Source organism: Pleurodeles waltl, chromosome 4_1 (assembly GCF_031143425.1).
Source record: "Pleurodeles waltl isolate 20211129_DDA chromosome 4_1, aPleWal1.hap1.20221129, whole genome shotgun sequence".
Classification (NCBI taxonomy): Eukaryota; Metazoa; Chordata; class Amphibia; order Caudata; family Salamandridae; genus Pleurodeles; species Pleurodeles waltl.
In genome coordinates this window covers 982,335,622-982,358,757 of record NC_090442.1, presented here as the reverse complement: position 1 = coordinate 982,358,757, position 23,136 = coordinate 982,335,622, and the positions used below count along the sequence as shown (strand labels likewise).

At 41.4% G+C, this 23,136-nt stretch overlaps 1 protein-coding gene across 12 annotated transcripts in view; it reads left to right on the top strand.

Annotated features, from left to right (window-relative positions):
* KIF21A (kinesin family member 21A) overlaps nt 1-23,136 on the top strand; it is a 725,937-nt gene that overhangs the window by 308,596 nt on the left and 394,205 nt on the right. For 7 of the 12 annotated variants that reach the window (XM_069229752.1, XM_069229746.1, XM_069229753.1 and 4 more), the window contains exons 12-14: nt 1,270-1,308; nt 7,043-7,130; nt 13,503-13,629. In XM_069229752.1, coding sequence (XP_069085853.1) covers nt 1,270-1,308; nt 7,043-7,130; nt 13,503-13,629 — 254 coding nt within the window. The remainder of the gene's footprint in view (nt 1-1,269; nt 1,309-7,042; nt 7,131-13,502; nt 13,630-23,136) is intronic. The other 5 variants (XM_069229749.1, XM_069229747.1, XM_069229754.1 and 2 more) reach the window with 1 other exon arrangement.

The following is a 23,136-nucleotide window of genomic DNA, read 5'->3' as shown; positions in this document are numbered from 1 at the left end:
AAATATCTCTAGGTTAAAGTGCACAGAGCTAGGTCTAGTCTGCTAAAATAACATGTATGGAGCTATAACTAAAATGTCTACACAACAAGGTCAGTGCCAGACCCCTCTCACTTCCCTGCCCAGAGCTGACAGTGGTAACCAGTGGGCCACTTGTGGGTTGAGGTGGCCAGCTGGAAGAGGTGGAGATCAGAGGTGTCTGGTTTCTGACTGAGCCTGGAGAGCCATCTGCTAGGTATTTGAAAGCTTTCATGCCATCCATCAAGAGAAGGCTGGTACAGGTGCTCATGAACACCACCATGTGGTGATGCAAGAAACAGGGTGGGGTGGCGTCATGGACGCTGTGCCAAGAAGCATGGTGCCTCTGGAAATGGCTGGATCACTGAGGGATCTTCCTAGTTGGTGCTTAGTGGATCACGAGTGGCAGTTACAACTGGAGTTGGCGCAGGGTCTCCTAGGCAAATAGGGAGAACCTTGGCCCCCTCTGTTTGCCAATGCTGAGAACGAGCAATGTCAGCACTTCTGCATGTTGGAGTTTCCAAGGCGTCTCTCACTCAGAGACGTGTTTCACCTCAGGTAGAACTCTGGACTTCTGTATTCCTTTCCTCCTATGCTACTCGTGCTGTAAGTTCTCAAGGAGATAAGGAATTGTGTGACAGTGACATAGCAAAGAGTCATTCTCTTATTCCTGATAGCTGATTCAAGACTTGGAAGAAGAACCTCCAATATACCTATCTCAAAAATAGATGATGGGACTATGCAGAACATCTAAATCTGTCAAAAAAGCAAACTACAAGTCTATAGTTACAGGTCAGTAATACCTTTTACAATGACAAGTCTGGTTTTTTTTTTTCATTCTAGAAGCACAGTTCCAGTTTGACCATGACAATGCTTATTATCTTGCCACTAGATTCTACTGCCCTCAAATAGAAGATATGCCTATTGATGAAAGGTGGCTGCCTTATCTATAATATTAAAATGTGTGACAAAAGTAACTGATTTTACTGGAAGAGAGTTCAATTTATTTTCAATATGTTTAGGGTTAACTGGTTATGCTTACATATATTTGAAAAGGTAGTTTTTGACCATACCTTCAGATTTACCTACAAACATTGTAAAATGTTTTGTTTTAAACCGTCTCTTGATAGTATGTTTTGTGCTGTTTTAGTCACAAAGCTCATACATCATTTTTAACTTTTTATCGCTTCCTCGATTTGTTGGGTTTGCTGTTCATTGACTTGACTTTCCAAAACTGTACACCTGCTTTTGAAGGCTACTGCAGCTTGAAGAAAGCAATCGCGAAGAAAGAAGGTTGGAATATTTTTCAGGTTATTTTAAACTAAGCTATCAATTAACCTATAGTTACAGTACCATACGTGGCATAACTTGATAATAAACTTGATTTGCAGTATCCTAGTTAACCTTTACTTAGCTTCCTCTGTTTCTGTAAGTTAACTCCTATTTCTAATCGGTACTAATTGTAGATTATATTTCATTTTGTTTTCTGTTTAACGTTAACTGTATTTGATTTTTAGTTTATTTAATGTATTAGTTGTACAATAAGAAGTGTTGTACTCTGGCTCAAACACGATTTTCCAAAGGAAAAAAAGATCAGTCTGTTTCGTCAATTACCAATGAGAAACAGACTTGAGAAAATGAAAAATGTTTTAATATGTTCACTATCTCCATTCACTACATGGATGTCAAAGTTATTTTTGATGAGAAGGCTGATTTAGAAATTACAGTAAGAAGAATATTGAGTAAATGTTTTGTTGCTTATTACATTTCCAGAACCTCTGTTAATGCCACTTTTATTCATAAGGACTATTGAATTGGTGCAAAATATAAACTCTGACAATATCCTTATAAAAAGTGAAAAGTATTTTTATGTAACTGTGCATGAACCTCTTGAATCGTAGCTTTTGGAATGCCGTGCTTGAGCTGAAACAGTTATATATTTTTTCAGAGTATGTACAATACGTCCTTCAGTTACATTACACTTTACACTGTATGCTTAAAGAAATGAACTCTTATGTAATTTGTGAAAACCACTCCTGAGGTGGATCATGAATGTAGGGATTCAAAATTTGCACATTGTGTACGTTGAATGTGCCAATATCTATATTAGGATAATTTGCTGCTGCCATAGTGTAAAGAGCTATTTGGATTGTCACTGATCTATTAATATTATTGATCACTATAATACATTGCCAGTCTTCACAATTGTATTTTGAAATGCTTGTATTATTTACTGTGTACAAATGATTACAAAGTGTTTTTGTATGGGAAGTAATGTTTGCAAGCTATATTTAGGCAGATTATCAATTTATGAGGGGGTCTCTAGGCCTCATTCGTTTGGAAGACTGCTTTTGTATATGGAACCACTACATGAATGTTTATGGGATGGAAGTGGAGATGTGGGAGTAGGAGTGATTGTGAGAGGGACAGCTAGTATGTGTTAGAGAGGTATTTAGATACTAGTCTGAGATGGACAACTTTCCTATGTGGATACTCTTTCTAATTGATGGAATAAATTATTCCAACAAACTGCTATGGACCAAATGCCACTGTAGATCCTTGGGCATATTTCATTTCTCTCACTCTTAAGCTGCACAAAACATATAAGGTACCCCGTAACTCTGTATTACTAGCAATTCTATATTGTAGGCAATATTATGACTACTTTGATAAAAATGTGGAAGGGGCAACGGTGGCTTCAATGGTTTATGGAGCTGGTGCTCATCATGCAAACCTTAATGCACAACCAAGCTCTTTTTGAGTTCAGCATGTCTTGCTTAAGGCATCCACTTAGGCTGTTGACATTCAAAAGAAGAATGTCATAGTTATTGTATTGGTAGTATTTTCAAGAAGAAAGCACACTCCCTTGAATCAAGGTCGGAGTTTTCATGTGCCGAAGTCGTTATTTTGTATTTCTCTTTATACATGTTACGGATACCAAAAAGTCCTTTCTCTGCAACAAAGAAATGTAGTACATCTGCATGTCCCTTGTGCTGAATCTTTTCACGTGCGTCTCCCTTGCTGTAGATGTTTTTGTGAAATGTTTGTGTAACTCACACAATTCAGTGACTGACCCCTCTACTTTGATAAGTTTTGTTACAGTTAAAACATAATTCATCATGAGAATGGACTCTTTAGGCTATAAAATGTTCTAACACTGGTAAATGTTTTTCATTGCACATAATGTAGACTCAGTGTTTTCTGATCCTTTGCATGCTTATAAAAATTAAGTATCACTGAGGTATTTAATATAAGTAACATAAAATGTGGCTCATTATGAAAAACTAATTTATTTAACCTGACTCACTGCCTATAAGTGTCATGCTGTTGCTAACCAATGGACATTTGGTACATCTCATAAGTGGAGGTATACTAGTTCTGTTAATTATGTGCACGTCATCATGTTTGGCTGCCCTTGCTGGGGAATATTTCAAATTCATATTCTCTTCAAATAGAAAAATAGCTGTTTTCATTCTTTCTGATTCTTTCTTCAGTAGATGTCACTTGCTTTGTGTATCGGTACACAAACTGAGATTTTCATTTGTTCATGAATTAGATTCTAACAATTCCTTCATATTGTGTGGTGGTGTGCCATGCTGTCTTCCTCACCGTTTTAACAGCTTAGAAAGGTATATCTATCTATCTATCTATCTATCTATCTATCTATCTATCTATCTATCTATCTATCTATCTATCTATCTATCTATCTATCTATCTATCTATCTAATACTGACGATAACCAGTAGATAGTTATAGTTAGGATCAACTTTTCCCATAGACAGAGCATTTTTTGTTTTTCTAATAACTTTGGTAGCGCTTTACGAATCTTCACGAAATTTTCAAAACTAGTGTACTAGTTGTTCCAGCTGCTGTCTGGAACGTTTTGTCAAATGGAGGCTGAGAAAAACAGGGGTCCCAAAACGTTTTCCCCCACTCTATGGCTATGGAGATTTTGTAATATTTAAAAACGGCTACAGCCCAAACTGCTGAACGGAATTACGCCAAATTTGGCATGAAGCTCGATTTGGGAGGGCATAGAGGTATCCTGATCCCATTGGACACATGGAGGGTTCCTAAAGGACCCTTCTTGGACAAAATATTGCCCAGTTTCTTTTTTTTTTTTTTTGCTGATCTGCAGATCCACCGGGGGGCACAGCGCAACCCAACCAGTGTATATCCAAAGCCCAGTGGAAAAAAAAAAAAAAACTCACCCTCTCACACACCATACCCCCACCACACCTGTCTGAAGGCCATGTGCAGCTTGTGGTCGGGTGCATGCGGGGGAGTTGGCAGGCCCTGTGGCCAACCCCTGCGGCGCGCAGACAAAGGCTGTGCGTGCATTGGTTGTATTAATATATTATTTATATATCACTTTACGTAAAAAAAAAAAAAAAACTACACAGAAAATTCAAAATTTACTGGAAGAAAAACAAAGTTTACAGGGACGTTATAGATATGTTCACATTTTACCCAAGCAATACCATAGAAATGCAGCAGTTATAGTTATACTTATGTTAAGAAACTATCACTCTAGTGGCTTAAAAATACTTTCTGGCTGGAGTTAGAGTACCCGAAGATAAGTATAACTATAATTGCCGAATTTCTATGTTTTTTTGTGGGTGAAGCTTAAACTGAATTACAACGTCCCTCTACCCCTTGTGTTTTTTCAGTGGAGGGAAAATAATATATATATGTCCATTGGAAAGACATTTTTGTTTTCCTAACAACTAAACATTTTTCAGCTAAATTATAGGAAACCCACAAAAGTACATTCATTCAAGCCTGTCAAGTAAGGGCCTAAAGTAGGAGGAATAGCATAGTTGGCATTTTCCATTTTAACTACCATAGGACTCGTCGCTCCACGATGGAGCCTACATGGTTCAACTGAACTACACCAAACTTGGCATGGAAATAAAACTTTAATTAAAGCTTTGTTTGGTGTAAATAAATTCCTTCATTATTTTTTGAGATATTCAGTTTTTAAAAAACTTTTTTGTTAGGACATCAATGGATTGAATTTTAGAGAGATCTGGACAATAATTCGCAGTTTCCCTGCAGACTGGAAACTCCAAAAAATTAAAGCCACACTAGAGAGCAATGGAGCTTTTTTCCTTTGTTCGTTATACATTTGTGGTTCGAGCTGTGGACTGGAAAATCTGCTGCACTATTACTGGTTTGCATAAACAGAAAATGTGTGTTGTGCTCTCCATTAACCAATATGATATGCCAAGCACTGTTAGGAAAGTTAAAAGAAAAGGGCTTAAAGGGCAGGGTGCGCCTATCCTGACTGCCACCCCCATTGGGGCCCATGGTTATGATCACAGCATAAATCTCACATCAGCCATGCAAACCATAACTCACTCCAAATCGAATGCTTATGACCTGTGAGGCCAGGTTCTGAAACAGTGTCCCCCTGCTCATCACACTTGCCTTGTGCCTCCTCCAGTAAAGAATAGAGCTAAAGCTTCTTCTGCCTACCAGTACCCAAAACAATGTACCCTTGATGTAGACAAGTAGGCCTCGAAAAATCATAAAAATGTTACTTGACCTAACTGTAATGTACTTGACCCAGAAACAGGTCATAAATTGCATAATCCAAGGCAAATATTGTATTTTACAGTCTCCTTTTTCTTCATTCTCACATGAGTGCACCTTCAAATATGTGAGTTCAGCATTTCTTCTGTAAAAAAATATCCTCTTCTGTTTGATTAAATGCACTAAACATCTGCTCCATGTATAATAAAAACTAGTCCAAATATAGGGTACACATGATCCATGCATGGCTTGCCTCTTAGTTTACTAATAGCTTTGCCATTGGGCAGGAGTGTTTGTCAGTTTGTTTTAACACTCACTTTTAATAAATATATTACTATAGCATGAGGTGGTAAGCGCACTGTCATTTACAGACAGTAAATTTTCAAGAAATGTCCAAAAATCTTCCCACTAACTTGCAGCTTTACTCAATATACTATGTAGTGTATTAACAATCTGTGAAAATTGGGTTTCAGAAAACATTTATCATTTGCACATCACCGAGTAAAGTGGTCTGACTTTTTTTCATGCTCTTAAAATATTTTTAATCTCACAGAGTAGAAAAAATGGTCTTTCACAGCTACTGAAATACTTTGAAATGTTTGTAAAGTTGACTTAGTTATATAAGGAAAAACCTGATACCAAAAGCCTTTCATGTCACATAGGTCAGACAGTTCACCTTACAAAATCCTGGAACTCTGCTGTCACAAGGAAAAGTATTTGCATTGCAAGAAGACAAACTGACTTGACCTCTGTCTCTGAATACAGAGCAAATGTCACAAGAATAAGATTTAAAGGTAGTTTAATTGCAAATTCAGTTTCTGACTGAACAGAACACCTGTTATTTGCCTGCCAGAAGGGTCAGGTCGAGTGGAATCTAAAAATATCTCAACCTCATAACATAAAACTTGCCATTGCAGTGGTCCAGCAGATTTTTTGAGCCCTGTCAGTGTTAAATAGTCTGCCCTGGAGCCTCCGTGTCCAACTCATGCTTTTATGGTGAATCCAAAGGCTGAGAGCAGCAGTAATGTAGAGTGTAGGCATTTTGTGTATAAAGGTTAAGTAATGCTCAGACCAACCTCTTTGGAATAAAGATGCTGGTATGCTTCATACCACCTGCATTATTGAAGCTTGGCTTTCCTAATATTTCCATGTGTAGATGGGATCATCTATCATAATTTGTGCTTTCTCTTTGATAAAGTTTGTTTTTCATTTTAGATTTTTTGTTTGTGTTGGTAGTGCAATGCAGCCTTAATTATATTTTGTGATTTCTTTTTATCATTAATGATGATACATCATATCAAAACTATCACTGTTGACAGAAATACATTTGGAAAAAATGACTGCTTTGCCCACTCTTTTATGTTAATATTTTTTGTACTCTAATTTGAAACTGGATGTATTACAACAATTTATATATATTTAAGAAACATGGTGATATTGACATGTATAGCAATTTATAAGCTATTAAATATTGTATTTATGTTTCTCTTAGTGTTGTGAAAGATGATAACACTGATACCGAGCAAGAAAAATCAGATGAAAAGGGAATTTCTGAAAGAAAAAACTGTGATTTGCTGGTTGTAAGTGAAAAGGAGCCATCATTTACTCTCTTATTAGACTATTAGTACTGCTTCATGTATGATGTTGAGACCCGATTTATTTTGTGTTTTAATAATTAAGCGTTGTTAATATTGTTTTTTTAATTAATGATATTACAACATACGTTTAAATCTGACATTGACACACTCAATCGTGCATTTGAATAATATCTTTCCTAAAATTATGTGGATTGTGGACCTTCTTCCTTATGACGATTAAATGGTTAGAACTTGACAAACATATTTTTAGAGAAAATATCTTGAACGTCAGGCCACCAAAAGCTACTCAGCCAAGACAAAGTAAATCTCCACAGAAAGTGCAGCTGCCTGGTTTCATCCTCTGTACTGATAACGATTTCAGCTTCTGTACAGATACCAATTTCAGAGAGAAATTACGATAATCATGTTTTCACACTGACAGATTGGCCACCCCCTCCATGCAAGTGAAAGGGCCCCAATCTTTGATGTCTTTATCATATTACTTGGTGCCAGAAGCAACATTTTTCCATTACTAGTATTTTAAATAAGTGTTCCACTTTATATCCATAGGTTGGCTTTCGAGTTTTTCAATGATTAAGCAATTGTAGGTTTTTCTTTATGTATTATTCAAGGCAACTGTCATGCTCTTGATTATGTTTATGCCTTAGGGCTAGTCAAAGTTTTAGTTTAGTATTTTCTTACATCTGGGAAAGACAACCTTCCAAAATAGTTAAAACAAATACAGGTGAATTTAATACAACAACAAGAAGCTTTATTCGGTCCATTGACCATCAAAGCAGCACAGTGCAATAAATAATCACAATTAAATACAATCATCAGTAATCTAATATAAAATGTTAATACATATGAATAAAATCAAATTACACATAAAAGTTTCCTCTAGGTCAACTTCGTAAGTCCTTGTTTATTAAAAGACAGCGACGTATGTGCCACGCTGCCACTAAGAACTTGCTGACTGCAAGAATAAGGTCATTTGAACTGTGACTTTTTAGGATCCTTAATGAAGAAGTACAATTATTTAATCCTATATCTCGGCAGATTTTACGGATCCAGTTTGACCATGGGGTAAAATAGGCAGGACAAAAAAACATAAAATGCCCAACAGTTTCTGAGGCGCCTCCACAAACAGGACATATATCGGGAGAAGTGGATGACCCCCAACTGCTGGTTAAGGACAACAACAATGACAAGGTTCCAAACCGAAATCTTGCATACAAGCCCTTACCCTGCAAATCGGGTATGTATCTAGATAAGGTTCATATTGCGGAAGCCATTTAAAATCAATATAGAGATTTGTCAAGCGGCCATGTGATTTGCAGATTATATAATTGTCCCTTACATAGGACCAGTAAACTGATTATTCAAATACATGTGAATTTAATAGTCCACCATGCCCTGGTGCAGCATGAAGGATGGGTGCCTGGGAAAATGGGATACAAAAAAAGTGATGGATGAAATGCTTGAATTCATCTAAGCCACTGATAATTACACTGGGCTGCATCCCAGTCAAAATGTATCTTGTACACTATTTACATCAATTTGGACCCAGATATGTGCAAATCAGTCTTGATCCCGCTCCACTCGGAACGGTCCAGCCTGAACTGCCAAGCCAGGTCCTCCCTGATCGGAACACAAACAACCGTAGATTAAGCTGCTTAGCCATTTGCAGCCTGGTTCCAGTGGCAGTGTATGCGTGGGACCCACGTCTGTGGATACCTGTCCCACTTAGGGTGACACACTAAAGTATACAAAAAAAGTGATCGATGGAATGCTTGAACTAATCTAAGCCACTTATAATTACTCTGGGAAAATGGTGGGAGAGGTTCTTCCTGCTGCCTCAACTATTAAGAGGTCCTCCCACCTAGTACATCACTTATTTGCACCTTGCTTCTTCATGAGGTACTACTTTTAAATTGTGATCCTACAATGTATTTTGGTGTTTGTTGTGGGGTTCTTTATTATAGAATGACCTCTGTAAAAGCACATTCTGAGGGCTTTGCCTAACTACAGATTCCTCACCTTTGAAATTCTCTTAGGTGCCAGATTGGAATTGGAAACCTTTCTGCATTAGCTTCTGCTTGCTGGAAATGGGCCACCTCTAGATGTGAAGACACACAGCCTCATGGATTTGCAGTCCCTGCACACTTATGTCAGTTCTTCTTTTTTCACCCACTTCAATTTGGATCCAGAGCTCAGCTCCCAACTTTTTTGGTGTTAAATTGACTGTTACCAAATTCGTTTTGTGAGTTGGTCAGAGATGTCACCTTAACACCTCAAGAGTTAAGCTATACTGCTCCTCCAGGAAGCATATGCTGGTCACTGACCCACATGACCAATCTTGGCTCCAGGCATAAGTTCCAGTCCTGTGACAGAGGTTTATTGATACATGTGAAGGCCATCATGGAGTGCAAAGCCAAGCTTTACATCGCAAGCACACGAGAATAGAGGCCAGACCTGCTCAAAGTCCCTATGCCGTTCCGATCGCCCTTCTTAAGTAAGCCCACAATGAAGTCAAAACACTCCTGTAGGCGCAAGCGAAAGTAGGATTCTGCTCTATCCACTTGCTCCCAGTACAGGGAAATGTTCTGCAGGCAGTGCTTGAGTCGACTGAGTTGGTATCATTCAGTTGAGTTCCCATTCTGAGGTAGGAGGTGATGCAACCCACATTCCATGGACATAGACTACTCTGCAACAAATTAAGGCCTTTAGAGGAATAAATGACATAGTTGTTTCAGATAGTTCTAGTCTCTCCGGCATGTCTTCAGACCCCTTGGATTCTTCATGGCCTCTAGTTGGACTTACACCAGCAGGTCTTCCCAGTGCCAACTGACTCAGTTTGGCCTTAGCTAGGGCTTCTACCACCTCCGGTCAGGGTCTCTGCTTCGTGGGGCAGACACAACCAGCAATGCCCAGCTTGGCATCGATTCTGGAGTCCGTACAGACTCCATTGTCGGATCCATAACCAACTTCAATGACATCTTGGCCTATGGCGTGCTATGAAATAATGCGAGTGCAGGCTAAAGCTGAGGAGAATTTGCCTACTGTTCACTTGCCTTGTCAGAAGTTGGAAGCCATTTTCAGTTCTGACTGATGTGTATCCACGGGATAGAATATTTTTCCCACATTGATGATGATGATGAGTAGGTGGACTATTTTTTCTCCCATCATTATACTGATGCTAACCTCTACCTCCACATTCAGAATGCCAATTTTATAAATATTTTACCTGAAAAAGAATTGGATTAGCCCTTGGGGCCACCATGGTGCTGAGTTGCTCAGTTCTGGTCCAACTTCATATCACATTACTGGAGATGCAGGCCAATAGTCTGGCCCTGAAGGCCTTCCTACTGTCCACAAAGGGAGGCTGGTGCAGGTTCTTATGGACACCACCACCTCCAAGTGGTACTGCATCAAACAGTTTTGAGTGAGGTCCTGGTTCCTCCATTGTGCATCTGCAGGTGCCAAGAGCATGTATGTCATCATACAGAACTTTATTCAGTCATCAAAAAAAACATCAAAGCATAAAAAACAAGATACTCTATATACATTTCCATTAATAAATACAAAAGATAAAACGCTATGTAAAATGCTAGCAACAATAAAATCAATCCCTGAGAATGCATAATTAGCACAAATTATTAAACATAATTCATTGACATCCTTTTTTTAAAAAACGGGTGCATATGTGCCATGCAGCCACAAGGGACTTGCCAATTGCCTGTACCATAATAGTAGAAGTATTGCTTTTTAAAATCCTGAGGGCAGAAACATATTGTCTGGTGCCCAGGCTTCGGCAGATAAGACATATCCACTTATGCCAGGAAATAGCGTAAGCTGTACAGAAAAACAAGAAATGTTCAACCGACTCAGGAGCTGCACCACAAACAGGGCAAATGGTTGATACCGATGTTTCCCTCCAGCTACTTTTCAAAGACATTAGTGGCAAACCCCCATAATGAAAGCGTATATCCATAATATCCAAAAAGGACTCGTACCGGGGTTACCATTAAAATCAAGGAATTGATTGGCCACCCGCCCGTGAGTTGTAGCAAAAAAGTGGCCGTTCTTAACATAGGCCCAATAAACTTATTTCAGGGACTGCATCTGGGCTTTCATTAAACCCTGGGGATTCTCCCAAAAACTCCAAAGACCCAGGATACGGAACCAGTTTGACACATGCTTAAACCATGGGATTGAGATGTTAGGTCTTTTTACAAGATCAGGAAGTGAATTCCATTTAATACTCAGTTCCAGAGCGGACCATATCCTTACCCAGTATAACAGAGGTTTTAAAACTAGCATGCCTAAAATCCGATTAAGACCAAAATCGAGATAGATGGGAACCAGAGGGGTACTGCCTGGAGAAGCAAGTAATGCTCTAACAAAGCTAGTTTCTCTCACAGACAGATTATTAACTTTCCAATAGCCCTACACCTCTGCACTATTTTGTGCTTTTGTCAAATAAATCTTGGTACTCTTACAAAAGCACAGGATAGCACCTGACTGGAATGGAACAGAGGACTCCTTTATGGTATGCCTTCCTGTTGTTGCCTCTTCAGTCCTGTGTGTTGAAGAAGCTCAAGAAGGACTGGGCCCAAATCATCCTAGTTGTCCCAGGATGAGCCAGGAGAATGCAGAAGTCTGAGCACAAGCATCCATCCCCCAATCAGTCTGGGGGGGGGCTCTTGTCCCAGAAACAGGGCAGAATCTTCTATCAGATTTCACACAACTTACTCTTCTATGCATTGCGATTGAGCGGCAACAGTTAATGTTTTTTTTTTCTGCCAGTTGAGGTGGTAGATGTTGTCTTCGCTGCGAGGAGCATCTCCACAAATTCACTCAACTCTGGGTACTCTGATAAATGTACAATTTGTTGTGGTTCTCAGGACGCTGATCCCTTTACAACTGAATTTGTTGGACGTCCGTTTGTTTGTTTTGTCTTTAGCCCAGCAAAGCTATGAACTAGTCATTGCAAACCATTATTTGTCAGCCCTTTTGGTCTTTCTGTGTTTGTCGTGCCAAACGGCCTTATTAGATCACTTGCTGTGTTGAGGTTTATTAAAGATTTGACACATGTTCCATTTCAAACTTTTTGTGATACCTTAGTAGGAACTTCATTTGCTCTTAGCCTTCTCATATGTACGGTTTCTAAGCATATGCATAGCTGATCAATGGATCTTCTTTCATTGAAGACTGTTATCCTTATTGTGATTTCATTGAATGAGTAAACTGAGGCATTATCAGTGCAACTGCTGCACACCTTGTTTTTCCCAGCCAAACTGGTGCAGTGGTTTCGAGCAGCCTTCTTACCAAAGTTGTGACTTCCTTCTATTTTAGACAATCCTTCGCTCTACCCCTGATTCCCCCCCCCCCAAAAAAAAAAAAAAGAGGAGAGACCCCTTTGGTTGGACGCCAGGGCTTTTGGCTTTTACATAGATTATTCCATGAACCATTGAGTGGCCGATTAACTTTTTATGGTGTTCTCTGAAACAAATATCCGCTACGGATCGGCCAAAAAGCGGTCCCAGAAAGTCTAGTGTCTATCCACTTGGACCAAGCCTGCTACGGCTGCTTTGGTGTAAGGGATGCCTCTCTTCGACATCTGCTGGGCTACAATGTGGGTTTTGGTGCGTACATTCACAGGGCAATCCTAGATGGCCAGGTCCAGTGAAAAAGACACCTGCCCGTCTCTGTTCAGTACCTTTGAGAGGTACTGCTTTGGTATCTATTCTAAGGTGAAGAATCCGAAGCTGGAAGATCAAATATGAAGAACAATTACTTACCCTTGGTGTGTCTTTCTGATGAATACTCTATCTAACCTCAGGTTCCTTACTGCTTTTTCACCTCTCCATTTTGTGGAGTGCCCTCTTTTTTAAATCTGAAAAGATCCCAAGTTAGTATTCAGCACACTGTTACCAGCGGTTGGTCACTTTACGAGCCTGAGGGCGCTGAAATGGCAAAGACAAGAAAACTGACAACAGCACTTAGGAATGACATTTAAATGCAGCTCCACTTAGTCACTTCTGGCATGCTGGTGTCAGCACTAACACAAACAACACCACCTAGCGTCTAAGAAGCACTGCTACACAAAATCTGAGTCCAGCTTGGTACTTGGTAGATACCTCTAAAATGAGACATCTACAGTTAGAGTATCCAGTGTGGCGAGCATTACTGAAGGTAAATAACATGTTAATCTTTTCCTTTCCGAAGTGGTTTACGTTTGTGTGCTTAAATAGTTTCTTTTTTATTCATTTTTACAACCAAGATCAAATCTGAATTGTCTATTAGAGAAGCTTGAAGTACAACATCACAGTTGAAACTGTTTATAACATAATCTTCCTTTTTTATTTAAAGGAGGAAGTCCAGGAACTTAGTGAACATGAAGTGGAAGAAGAAGAAGAGGAGGAGGAAGAAGAAGAGGATGATGAGTTGGAAGTTGTCGAAAGCTCAGATGATTCAGATTCTGAATCTGATGAAAAAGGTAGTGTGTGCTATACCATATTGGTTGTTTTTACACTTTTAATAATTTTCATTTCAGAGTACTTCTGCTGAGTCCTTTTTCATTATTCTTGGTTCCTTTTCGGAACTGCATGTTTATTATGTTTGTTCATTTGTTTGAAGTAGGCCATTTGTAGAAACACTCAACTTCTCTTATCTTTGTACTTGAGAAATGTTCATCCCATACTAGTCTGCCTTTTAGGTTGGGAGTGCTCTCTACTGCCAACCGATGGCCAATCTTGACCATGGTCCCTACTCCACCGGTTTATACTTGACTTTGGATTCTAATAAATTTCCTAAATCTTTCTGTTCCTTCCTTTTGTGTTATCCCTATTTTCTACCTGTCTGTCTTTATTTAAATCAACATTTAAGTTTAGGTTACGTTTTAAGAAGACAGACAAAAAAAACCTTTGCATCATGCCATGTCTTTTTACAACATCAAACCTAAAACACCTGAAATTTGCCGCACAACTTGAACTCTTGCCCCAGTACGACATCACATGACATTATCGTCAACATCATTGATGACATTACTTACTCAAAAGCCCAATAAATTGTGTGTTTTGTCTTGTATAGCATACTCTAGATCAGGGGTCTGTAACCTTTTCCGTAGTGAGAGCTACTTCTGCTCCAGGAAAATCCTCCTGAGATACTAACATATTTTTTAATTGTAAAATATTACCATGTATGTTAACGTTATACTAGGACCACTGTACGCAGGATTATGGGTAGTGACTGGACAAGCTCCCCAAATAAGGTAACCTGAAGGAATGCCAGGAAAAATCTTATCAATACTCAAAGTCCGCACCTGACTGGTGAAGTAACATTTAAATCATTACGTTCCATCTGGCACAAATAACATGTAACCACAGCAAAATGTCTCCATAACTCTGTTTGAACTATCATTAAAGTCTCAATTTTAAATGTGTTTCAGAATTCCAGTCATTATCGTTTTTTGAAAATACACATATTTGTCTCCCACTCTCAGTTTTGGGCAAACAAACTCAATTTCCCAGCTGTCAAACCTTTTCTGAGAAAACATGTTTGCCTTTAAAATAGCGGTTTTCATTTTTAGGAAACATACAGTCCCTAAACATTAGTTTGTAATTTTCAATTACTCATTGTTACAAATGCCTCACAGAGACAGATTCTGCTTCAAATGGCCAGGTATTTCAATCATAGTCCATAAATGCTCAAAATAACACCAAGAATGCCTTTATTATGTCAATAATGCCTGCCATCATACCAGGGCTACCGCTGTGCTAAGGGCAGGACACCATAACGACCAGGATGCCCACCATATCTCAGTCATGGCCATAATTATGCAGGGATGTATTAAAGTAGACAAGTCATACCCTTAATATATCAATGGCGGCTGCAATATGCTACAACAAAATTGCCCTAAATAGTCAAGGATGAACACTGGCACCATTATGCTATGAACAGACACAATTGTGCTAGAGATGAAACTCTTTTAATGGAGGCTGGAATATACATTTGGTTGGCCTTAAACCCGGTGTAGTGTCCAGGAAGCAACACTGTTTATTTAGGATTTAGGAAGGGAACATTGTCACAGAGATGCACACATAAATGATGCAAATGAGGCTCTTACTGTTCTCTGATTTGGATCCATACCGAGCTCTCCTCAGATCATGGGGTGATCATGCACCCAACTAACAGGTTTTCACTCTGGCTCCTGCAGACCCTGACTTTGGTGGGTCAGCACCAGCTAGTGCTCAGGCTACATCGTCCTTTGTTCATAAGCATGGTGTGACTGATTAAGCACGGCCTATGACATGGCTATTCTCCTTGTGTCTTAGATTGAAAGTGGATGCAGATTGTCATGTGGCAGCCCCTATAGGCCAACACAATGTTTGTTTGAGTGCTATCATAAGGTACTGCCTTTGGGTTGGCTGGCTTTAACTGCACAGATTCTCTGAATGAGATTACAGGGCTTTCCTTCACCTCTCAGAGCTACTTTAAGGGTGCTGGCGTGCTATCAGTAGCTCTCAAGCTACTCGTTGGAGACCCCTGTTCTAGATGCATTGTCCAGGTCCATAGGATGAGCAGCCCTACCTAGTTAGTTAACTTGGTTAATTCTATGGCTTGGGCTATTACCTGTGTTCAGTCTGTTTGGCCAGTAGCCCTCTGCATATGGCATGTAGTTGAAAACAGAAGGCCATTGAGAGCAGGAATTGAACTTTGGCTAAAGACAAAGTTCCACTGACCGTGTTCTGACGATGGTCTGTTATGTGCAAGTGCTAGGTGTGAACTTTGGCTATGCCATGACACCAGCCCTCGCGTTCCCAGAGGAACGCCAGTGCTTGCATTCTTCTGGTGATGTGATCTCTTTGTTAACATATCGTTACAGGCTGACATTTGTCAAAGGCCTAATGAATTAAATGTTTTAGGACACTATTAGAGAACATTGCACAGCAGGCAAACTGATTCGTGCTTCTTAACTACTTTAGAAATCTGATTACATGTATGAGAAGGTGCAATGGAAGAAGTGAAGTATTCATGGTTGGTGTCTTTTTGTTTGATATTACATTGAGAAGAAATAAAATGTTTAAGTGGAGTTTGCTGTATGTGACGGGCCGAAAGCACAGTGACACAACTACATAAAGTAGTCACAGGTTAAAGATAGCCACTGTAAGAAACACCAGGCAGCACACACTTTATATATAATCTCTGTGGTATGTAATGTGAATGAAGTACGTATGCAGTATTACAACAAAAGATCAAATGTGAGTATGTTATGTGCAAAATACTTTTCACAGCTGTTATAGTTTTCTTGAATATTGCCTAAGACTACTTCTGTGCCTTGTAGTGTAAGGCATAGAGGGAAGTGACTGCGAAAGGAAAGCATGTGCTCCGTTCAGATAGATGCAGTTTTGGTGCCTCGGGGATAGCAACTCTACATCAGGATCAGAAAGCAAGATAGTAAATGTGGGCAAGTTGGACTAACGCCATACCAGGCACCACTCAATCATTGTCAGTCCCTGAATGATTTGCTTGTTGACTGTTCTGGGAGTGGCTTCTTAATTTTGGATTGAAAGTTCTCCATGAACCCTCTTTACCTGATCAGGAATTGGGATTAGCAATAGCTGGGGTGCTGTAACTCCAGGGGCAGGGAAAATCCAATGTGTTACAAGTTTGAGATTTGTGACCTATTAAGAAATTAGATATTGCCAGGAGAATTGGAAACTGGGTCTAGTTCCGTCAGTAATTCCTTATTTTGGCCCAGAAGTAAACCTGGAGTTTTCAGTAGCTTTCAGAATCCAAAAACCTCAGGTTAAAGTTAACTTCTCATAATTGTAATGTCTGTGGCCCCACATGAATTAAGCAATCAAAAATAATAAGAGCAAGGGTGGCAAAAAAAGGGCTATACTGCCTCCACTTTGTGCATCATATCTAACCAGCTGCTTTTTCTGCCCAGTAGAATTTATTGATCCTTATTTGGGAGTATTTCCCTGTGAGAGAGTACTTGACACTGCTGAATTGTGGATTCATCCGAAGTGTTCTGGGATCCCTAGTCAATGGTGACTACACACTTATTCCCTCCCAAACTGTTTCTGATGCCACAGAGGGACCTTAACTTGGTTTTGACATTCCTTCTGTGTAAGTCATTCAAGCCAATGCTTAGCTGCTTTCTGCAAATTGTGACCTTGAAGACTGTCTTCCTTATTGAGATTACATCAGCTTGTTGTGTAAGTGAACTGGAGGTAGATTCAGGGCAACTGGTCTGCACCAACGTTTTCATGAACAAACTGATGTTGCAGACTTGGGCTTCCTTCTTACCAAAAGTGTGACTCATTTCTAGATTAGACAATGGATCGACCTACCAGTGATCTTCGCTTCTTGCCCCTTAAAGGAAAAGGAGGGACTCAATAGGTTGGTTCGCACCAAAGGAGCTCTAAGATTTTACATTGATTCCACTGCAATCTAGCAGATGACCAATCAACTTCTTGTGGGTTTCTCAGGAGCACAGAAGGGAAGGCTGTGCAGAAGAGGACTCTGTCAAAGTGGATAGACCTTTGCATTAAGATCTGCTTTGTACTGGCAAGGAAGCAGCCCCTGGAAGGTCTGAGAGCCCATTCAACCAGGGCCAAAGCAGCCACAATTGTGTTAGCGTGAAGGGGACCTGTCCATGATTTCGTCCAGGCTGTGATATGGGTGTCATGAAGGACTCAGTCTGCTCAGTTCTGCAAGATTGTTTGGTCTGAGGCCATGCCACAGACTCTTTCTCAGGGGGGGTTCTGCTTTGGCATCTATTTTAAGGAGGTATCTGCTATTAGAAGTATTCAGCAGATAAACAAGTTACCTTTGAAAATGCTTTTTCTGGTGGATACTCTAAAAGCAGATTTCTTATTGCCCTCCCACCTCCCTGTTCTGTGGTGTGACCTCTGATAAGGTCCCATACTAGTTGTCAGCACACTGTTACAATTGCTAACACCCTGTGTCTGAGGGCACTAAAAGGGAAAAGAGAAGAATTAGACATCAGCGTGCAAGGAGCAGCGCTTGGATGCAACCCTGCTTCATAACTTGCAAAACGGTATGTAGTCAGTACGGAACACTAAAGGGCCACCTTTTAGCATGTAGGAGCAGTGTTAGAAATTTTCCAGAGCCAGTCCAATGTTTGGTGTTATTCGAAAGTGATGAGTGTGTGGTTATTCACCATAAGGAGCTTTACCTAAGGTAAGTAACTGGTTCTTCTTAAACTTCTTCTTTCTGCTGTACTTAAGAAGAGAGTTGTAACTTGTAAAGTGGTTTCCTTCTGTGAAAATTATGGACAATGTGAGTTCATACGTTTATATGTTTGCAAGTCCCTGTTTGGAGACAGTAGTTTTCAAATAGTTGCCTGCTTGCACTGTGGTTTTGTTAAGCTGTATCATTCGTAAGATTGATGGTGGTAAATGACTTATGATACTTGGAAAATTATGAAGACCCGCCCCAAATGTAATACTGTGTGGTTTCCTCTTTCTTGAGCAATTTGTAAAAATTCTAATCGATCTAGGTAAATTGGTCACATTTTTAAAAGGGTCATCGCAAATTGTTTTCAAAATTGGCTCTGTTGCTACTGTTGGTAATCTTCTGTGAAATTCAGTAACCTTGTATTTCAGAAATGCTGCTGGACAGTGACATTGTTACCAAGGAGTGAGCTTTTGCCAGCAATTTACGTATCATTAATACATTTAAGGAATGGAAATAAGTATTGAATCCACTCAATGATCCAGGCAGGAAGCGACTTCAGTTCTCATGAAAATAGGCAGAAATTTAACATACGCTGATGTACAATCAGACTGCAATTCCAAGAAACTTCTCACGTTAGACAGAGACCATCTTTCATGTGCATGCTCAATGCAGGGAATCCTGATATGCGAATTTGAAATCCTGCTTTGTATGTTCTTTTATTTTATTTAAATATTTTTATTGGCATTGTAAGTATTTCGGAAGTCATTGTTACATATCAGTTTGTTACATCTGTATCATTGTGAGCATATATAACTGTCTGTTCTGACAACTTTACATCTACCTGAGACTCTGCTCTTTCCAAACATATATGACTTTTATGACCAGTCCCTGGCTATTATGTTCTACAGTAATATGTGAGACCTCTACTGGGGATCCTAAATACTTGCTGTCATGCCCTCTGGTGGGGGCCGCCTGCTATCCAGAGCACAACCTTGCCATTTCTAAACATATATGAAAATAATGTCTATAATACTAAGGTGCAACTCTTCAAACTAAGTAACGATGTCCTCGTAGTTTGTGATCTCCAGCGTCTCTGTGTTTACACATTAGCAAACAACTTTTCAACTAACTCTGCTAAGCTGGCAGACAGAGGTTCAACTATGGTCTCTGTATAGGCATCGCCAGGGAGATCAGTAGACTCCCATTCATCCGTCATTTCAGCCCAGAGGTGTGCTATATGCTGGCGTCAGAGCACCTGTGATTCTTCTCTCCTTAAAGTCCTCTCCTCCACCGTGCCCATCGTGTGTCTTCTTGTACCCATGTAGTTAGCTGGGATCCCTCATGGGTTTTCCAGGACCTCGCTATCCTATGCCGCGCTAATACTAGAGCCAAATCTATGAATCTGTTCCTTACTTTTTTAGGGGGTGTTCTGACCAGCAGGCCCAGTAAGCAGACCTCTAGAGCCAGGGGCAGGGACCTATCTAAGTTTAAGTTAAGGCGCGCAATTACTGCAGCCCAGTAGACTCCCAGGGTAGGGCATCCCCAAACCATGTGTCCAAAATCGACATTTTGGACTTGGGATCTAGGGCAGGCCTGGGGTTCTCCTCCGTACATGGACTGAAGTCTTTGTGGGGTAAGACATGTCTTGTGTATCAGATTGAACTGAATCAGTTTAAAGCATGCATTCAGAGAGACACGGGATGCATATGCAATTTCCCTTTCTTTCAGTCTCCGTCAGCTTCCTGCCCAAAGTCTGCCTCCGACGAGTCTTCAGGGATTGCAGTGGCTTACCTGGTATTCCATTCAGTGCCTTGTATAACCATGTCACCAAGTGGGATCCTCCACCCATCCGGAGCATTGTCTGGGGCACAGCATGGATGGGAGGTTCCTCCGTTCCCTCTCCCCATAAGTCTTGCACAGCTCGGGCCACTGCTTCGTACCTCAGAAACTGACCTGTGGTAGGTCAGCCCCTTCTGAGAGCTCTACAAAAGATGACCACTCACCCACGGCATAAATCGCCTTTTGAAGTCAACCCCACCTCCATCCAGGGAAGCATTTGTCTCTGTGTAATGCAGTGAGGGGGTTCACCGAGTGGGAGTCCCACCAATGGTATTGCAGGGACATAGGGGATCAGGGTCCCCAGTGTGCTTAAGCGCTGTACACCAGGATGTGTAGGCCGTACACATGAGAACCCCGTGAAGACAGGAGTCTTGGTTGAAACAATCCAGCCACTAACTTGTCCGTGTGCTGTCTGGCACCATCCCAGTCCAGTTCTGTCAAACCGTGGTTATTCAGTCTCCGCACCAGTCATTGCAGTTGTGTCACTATATAATAAAGTTCGAAGTCTGGGACTCCCAGACCCCCACACCCCCACCTCCGGACATAGGCGGAGAGTGGCCAGTGCAACCATGTGGCACCCACCGTTCCATATTAATTCTCTGAGAAGGGTATTTAAGGATTTGAACCAGTGTACCAGGATAGTTACCAACAGGTTAACGAAGAAATATAGAAGTCTTGGGAGCATAATCATCTTGGACAGTGAGATTTGTGCCATTAAGGGCAGGTTAAGGGAGCACCAAAAACCTACACCAGTCCGAAGGGATCTGAAAGTTTTGCCCAGGTTGCCTTCCCTAAGATCGACTACGTTGTGATGAATTTGAATCCCAAGATATCGAAACATACTGGGAGCACACTTAACATCTGTTGGCAGGTGGAAGGCGGGATACCACTCACAGCTACTGGGAACACGCATGTCTTCTGCCTGTTAAGACGTAACCCTATTTCCCGAAATCCTCCAGCACCTTAAGCGCCCAGGGCAGGTCCCTTTCCCCATCCCTCAAATAGATCAATAGTCGTCAGCGTACAGTAATATATGTTCCACTCCTTCCCTAGATATCCCGCCGCCATGCCCCTCCTTCCAGAACCACTCTGGTAGTGACTCCATTGCCATGGCAAAGAGCAGTGGGGAGAGCGAACACCCCTGCCTGATTCTCCTGTATATGTTGTATACGTCAGAAATCTGCCGCCCAGTCTTGACTCTTGCGGTTGGGGAAGCATAAAGCAACCGGAACCATTTAAGCCATGCTTCTCCTAATCCCATCCGCTGCATCGTAACTTCTATGTGTCCCATCTCACCATTTCGAAAGCCTTCTCGAGGTCTACTGACATTACTACGGCATTTGAATCCGTCAGGTGGGAATAACCGTACAAAATAGTGTACAGTCTGTGGAGATTTTGTGAGGTGTTCCGGGTACGTATGAACCTGCACTGGTTGTCATGGATCAGGTTCTGCATATATGGCAAAAGACTATTAGCCAAGACCTTACTCAGAATTTTAAAGTCTGTATTGATCATGGAAAGGGGCCTGAGGTCTTTCACCTCGGCAAACCGATCAGTAGTCTTAGGGAGGGGGAGCACCAGAGCCTCCCTAAACGTCACAGGGAGAAAGCCCTGCTCATATGCTTCTTCATATATTGCCACCAACCTTGGAGCCAAAATGCCTACTGTCAATTTATAAAATTCTGGGGAAGGCCGTCCGTCTTGGGGGTCCTACCAGTCGCCAAATCTTTAATTGCCAGTTTCACTTCTCCCTCCGCCACTTCTGCGTCAGGCAGCGTGATCCCAGTAATCGGCGTTCCTGCTGAATGAGGGCGAACCAACCAGGCCAGTAACCGTCCAGTCCTACCTTCGTCCTCGTGCACCCTGCGCATATACCCTGCATGGTCATGACATCTAAGTTTCTCAAGGGCTATAATGTATTCCTCAAAGATGCCCTATACGCAGCTTAGGGCCTCAGGGTCATGACCCTGCTCATTGTCCAAAGCATGCAGTTGATCTTTGAGGCGTTGGAGGTCTCCTTCCAGTGCTCGCTTAATACCTGTCTTCTGACCCATACAGTGGGGCCCGTACCACCACCTTGAGGAGCTCCCTTTCCACCGCCCTTTGCGATGTCGATCCCACATTACAGGAACAGTACTCCGCCACTTTCGTGGACAACGTGTCTCGGAACTGGCATCTTCCAGTGCCACGAGTTGGAGGCGCCATGTCGGGATGGGGGTTGTCTGGGCTCCGTCACGTGCAGATGTATCAGAAGCGGGCTGTGCTGTGAGAATGTACGGCCAGGTACTCTGAGTGTTGTATCTGCCCACAGATTGACACATTGCATACAAATCTGTCTATTCTAGTGCGAACCTGGTGGATATGGGAGTAATAGGAATAATCCTGATGCAGCGGGTGATGCGCACGCCACACTTCCTCCATGGCCCAGCTAGTCAGCCATGCAGCCAACCCCATAGTTATTCTAATAGAGAAAGCCCCTTGCACTGGTGGAGGGGAATGATCGAGATCTGGATCTAGGACCCCATTAGAGTCACCCCCAATGAGGAACGACCCCTGGGAAGTCAGCCATGTGTGCGTACAGGGTGTGAAGATAAGCCATCTGGTCTTGGTTAGGGGCGTACACCGACCAATACAGTGAGATTACCATGTAGATGACCTTCCACATAGATAAACCGCCCGTAGTCGTCCACCACCACCCTCGTTGCTTTCATGGGCACCCCCGCCCTTACCCATATCAATGTACCACGGGCATACGTTGAGGAGGCAGTCCCAAACAATTGCCCTCTCCAACGCCAGCGGGGACACTCGGCCTCCATCTGCCTGAGATGCGTCTCTTGGAGCATTGCAATATGTACTTCGCGGCGTTTTAAATGTGACAGAATTTTATGTCTTTTAACCATGGATCCGAGCCCCCGGACATTCCAGGTGATCACATTAAGTGCAGACAACTGTACAG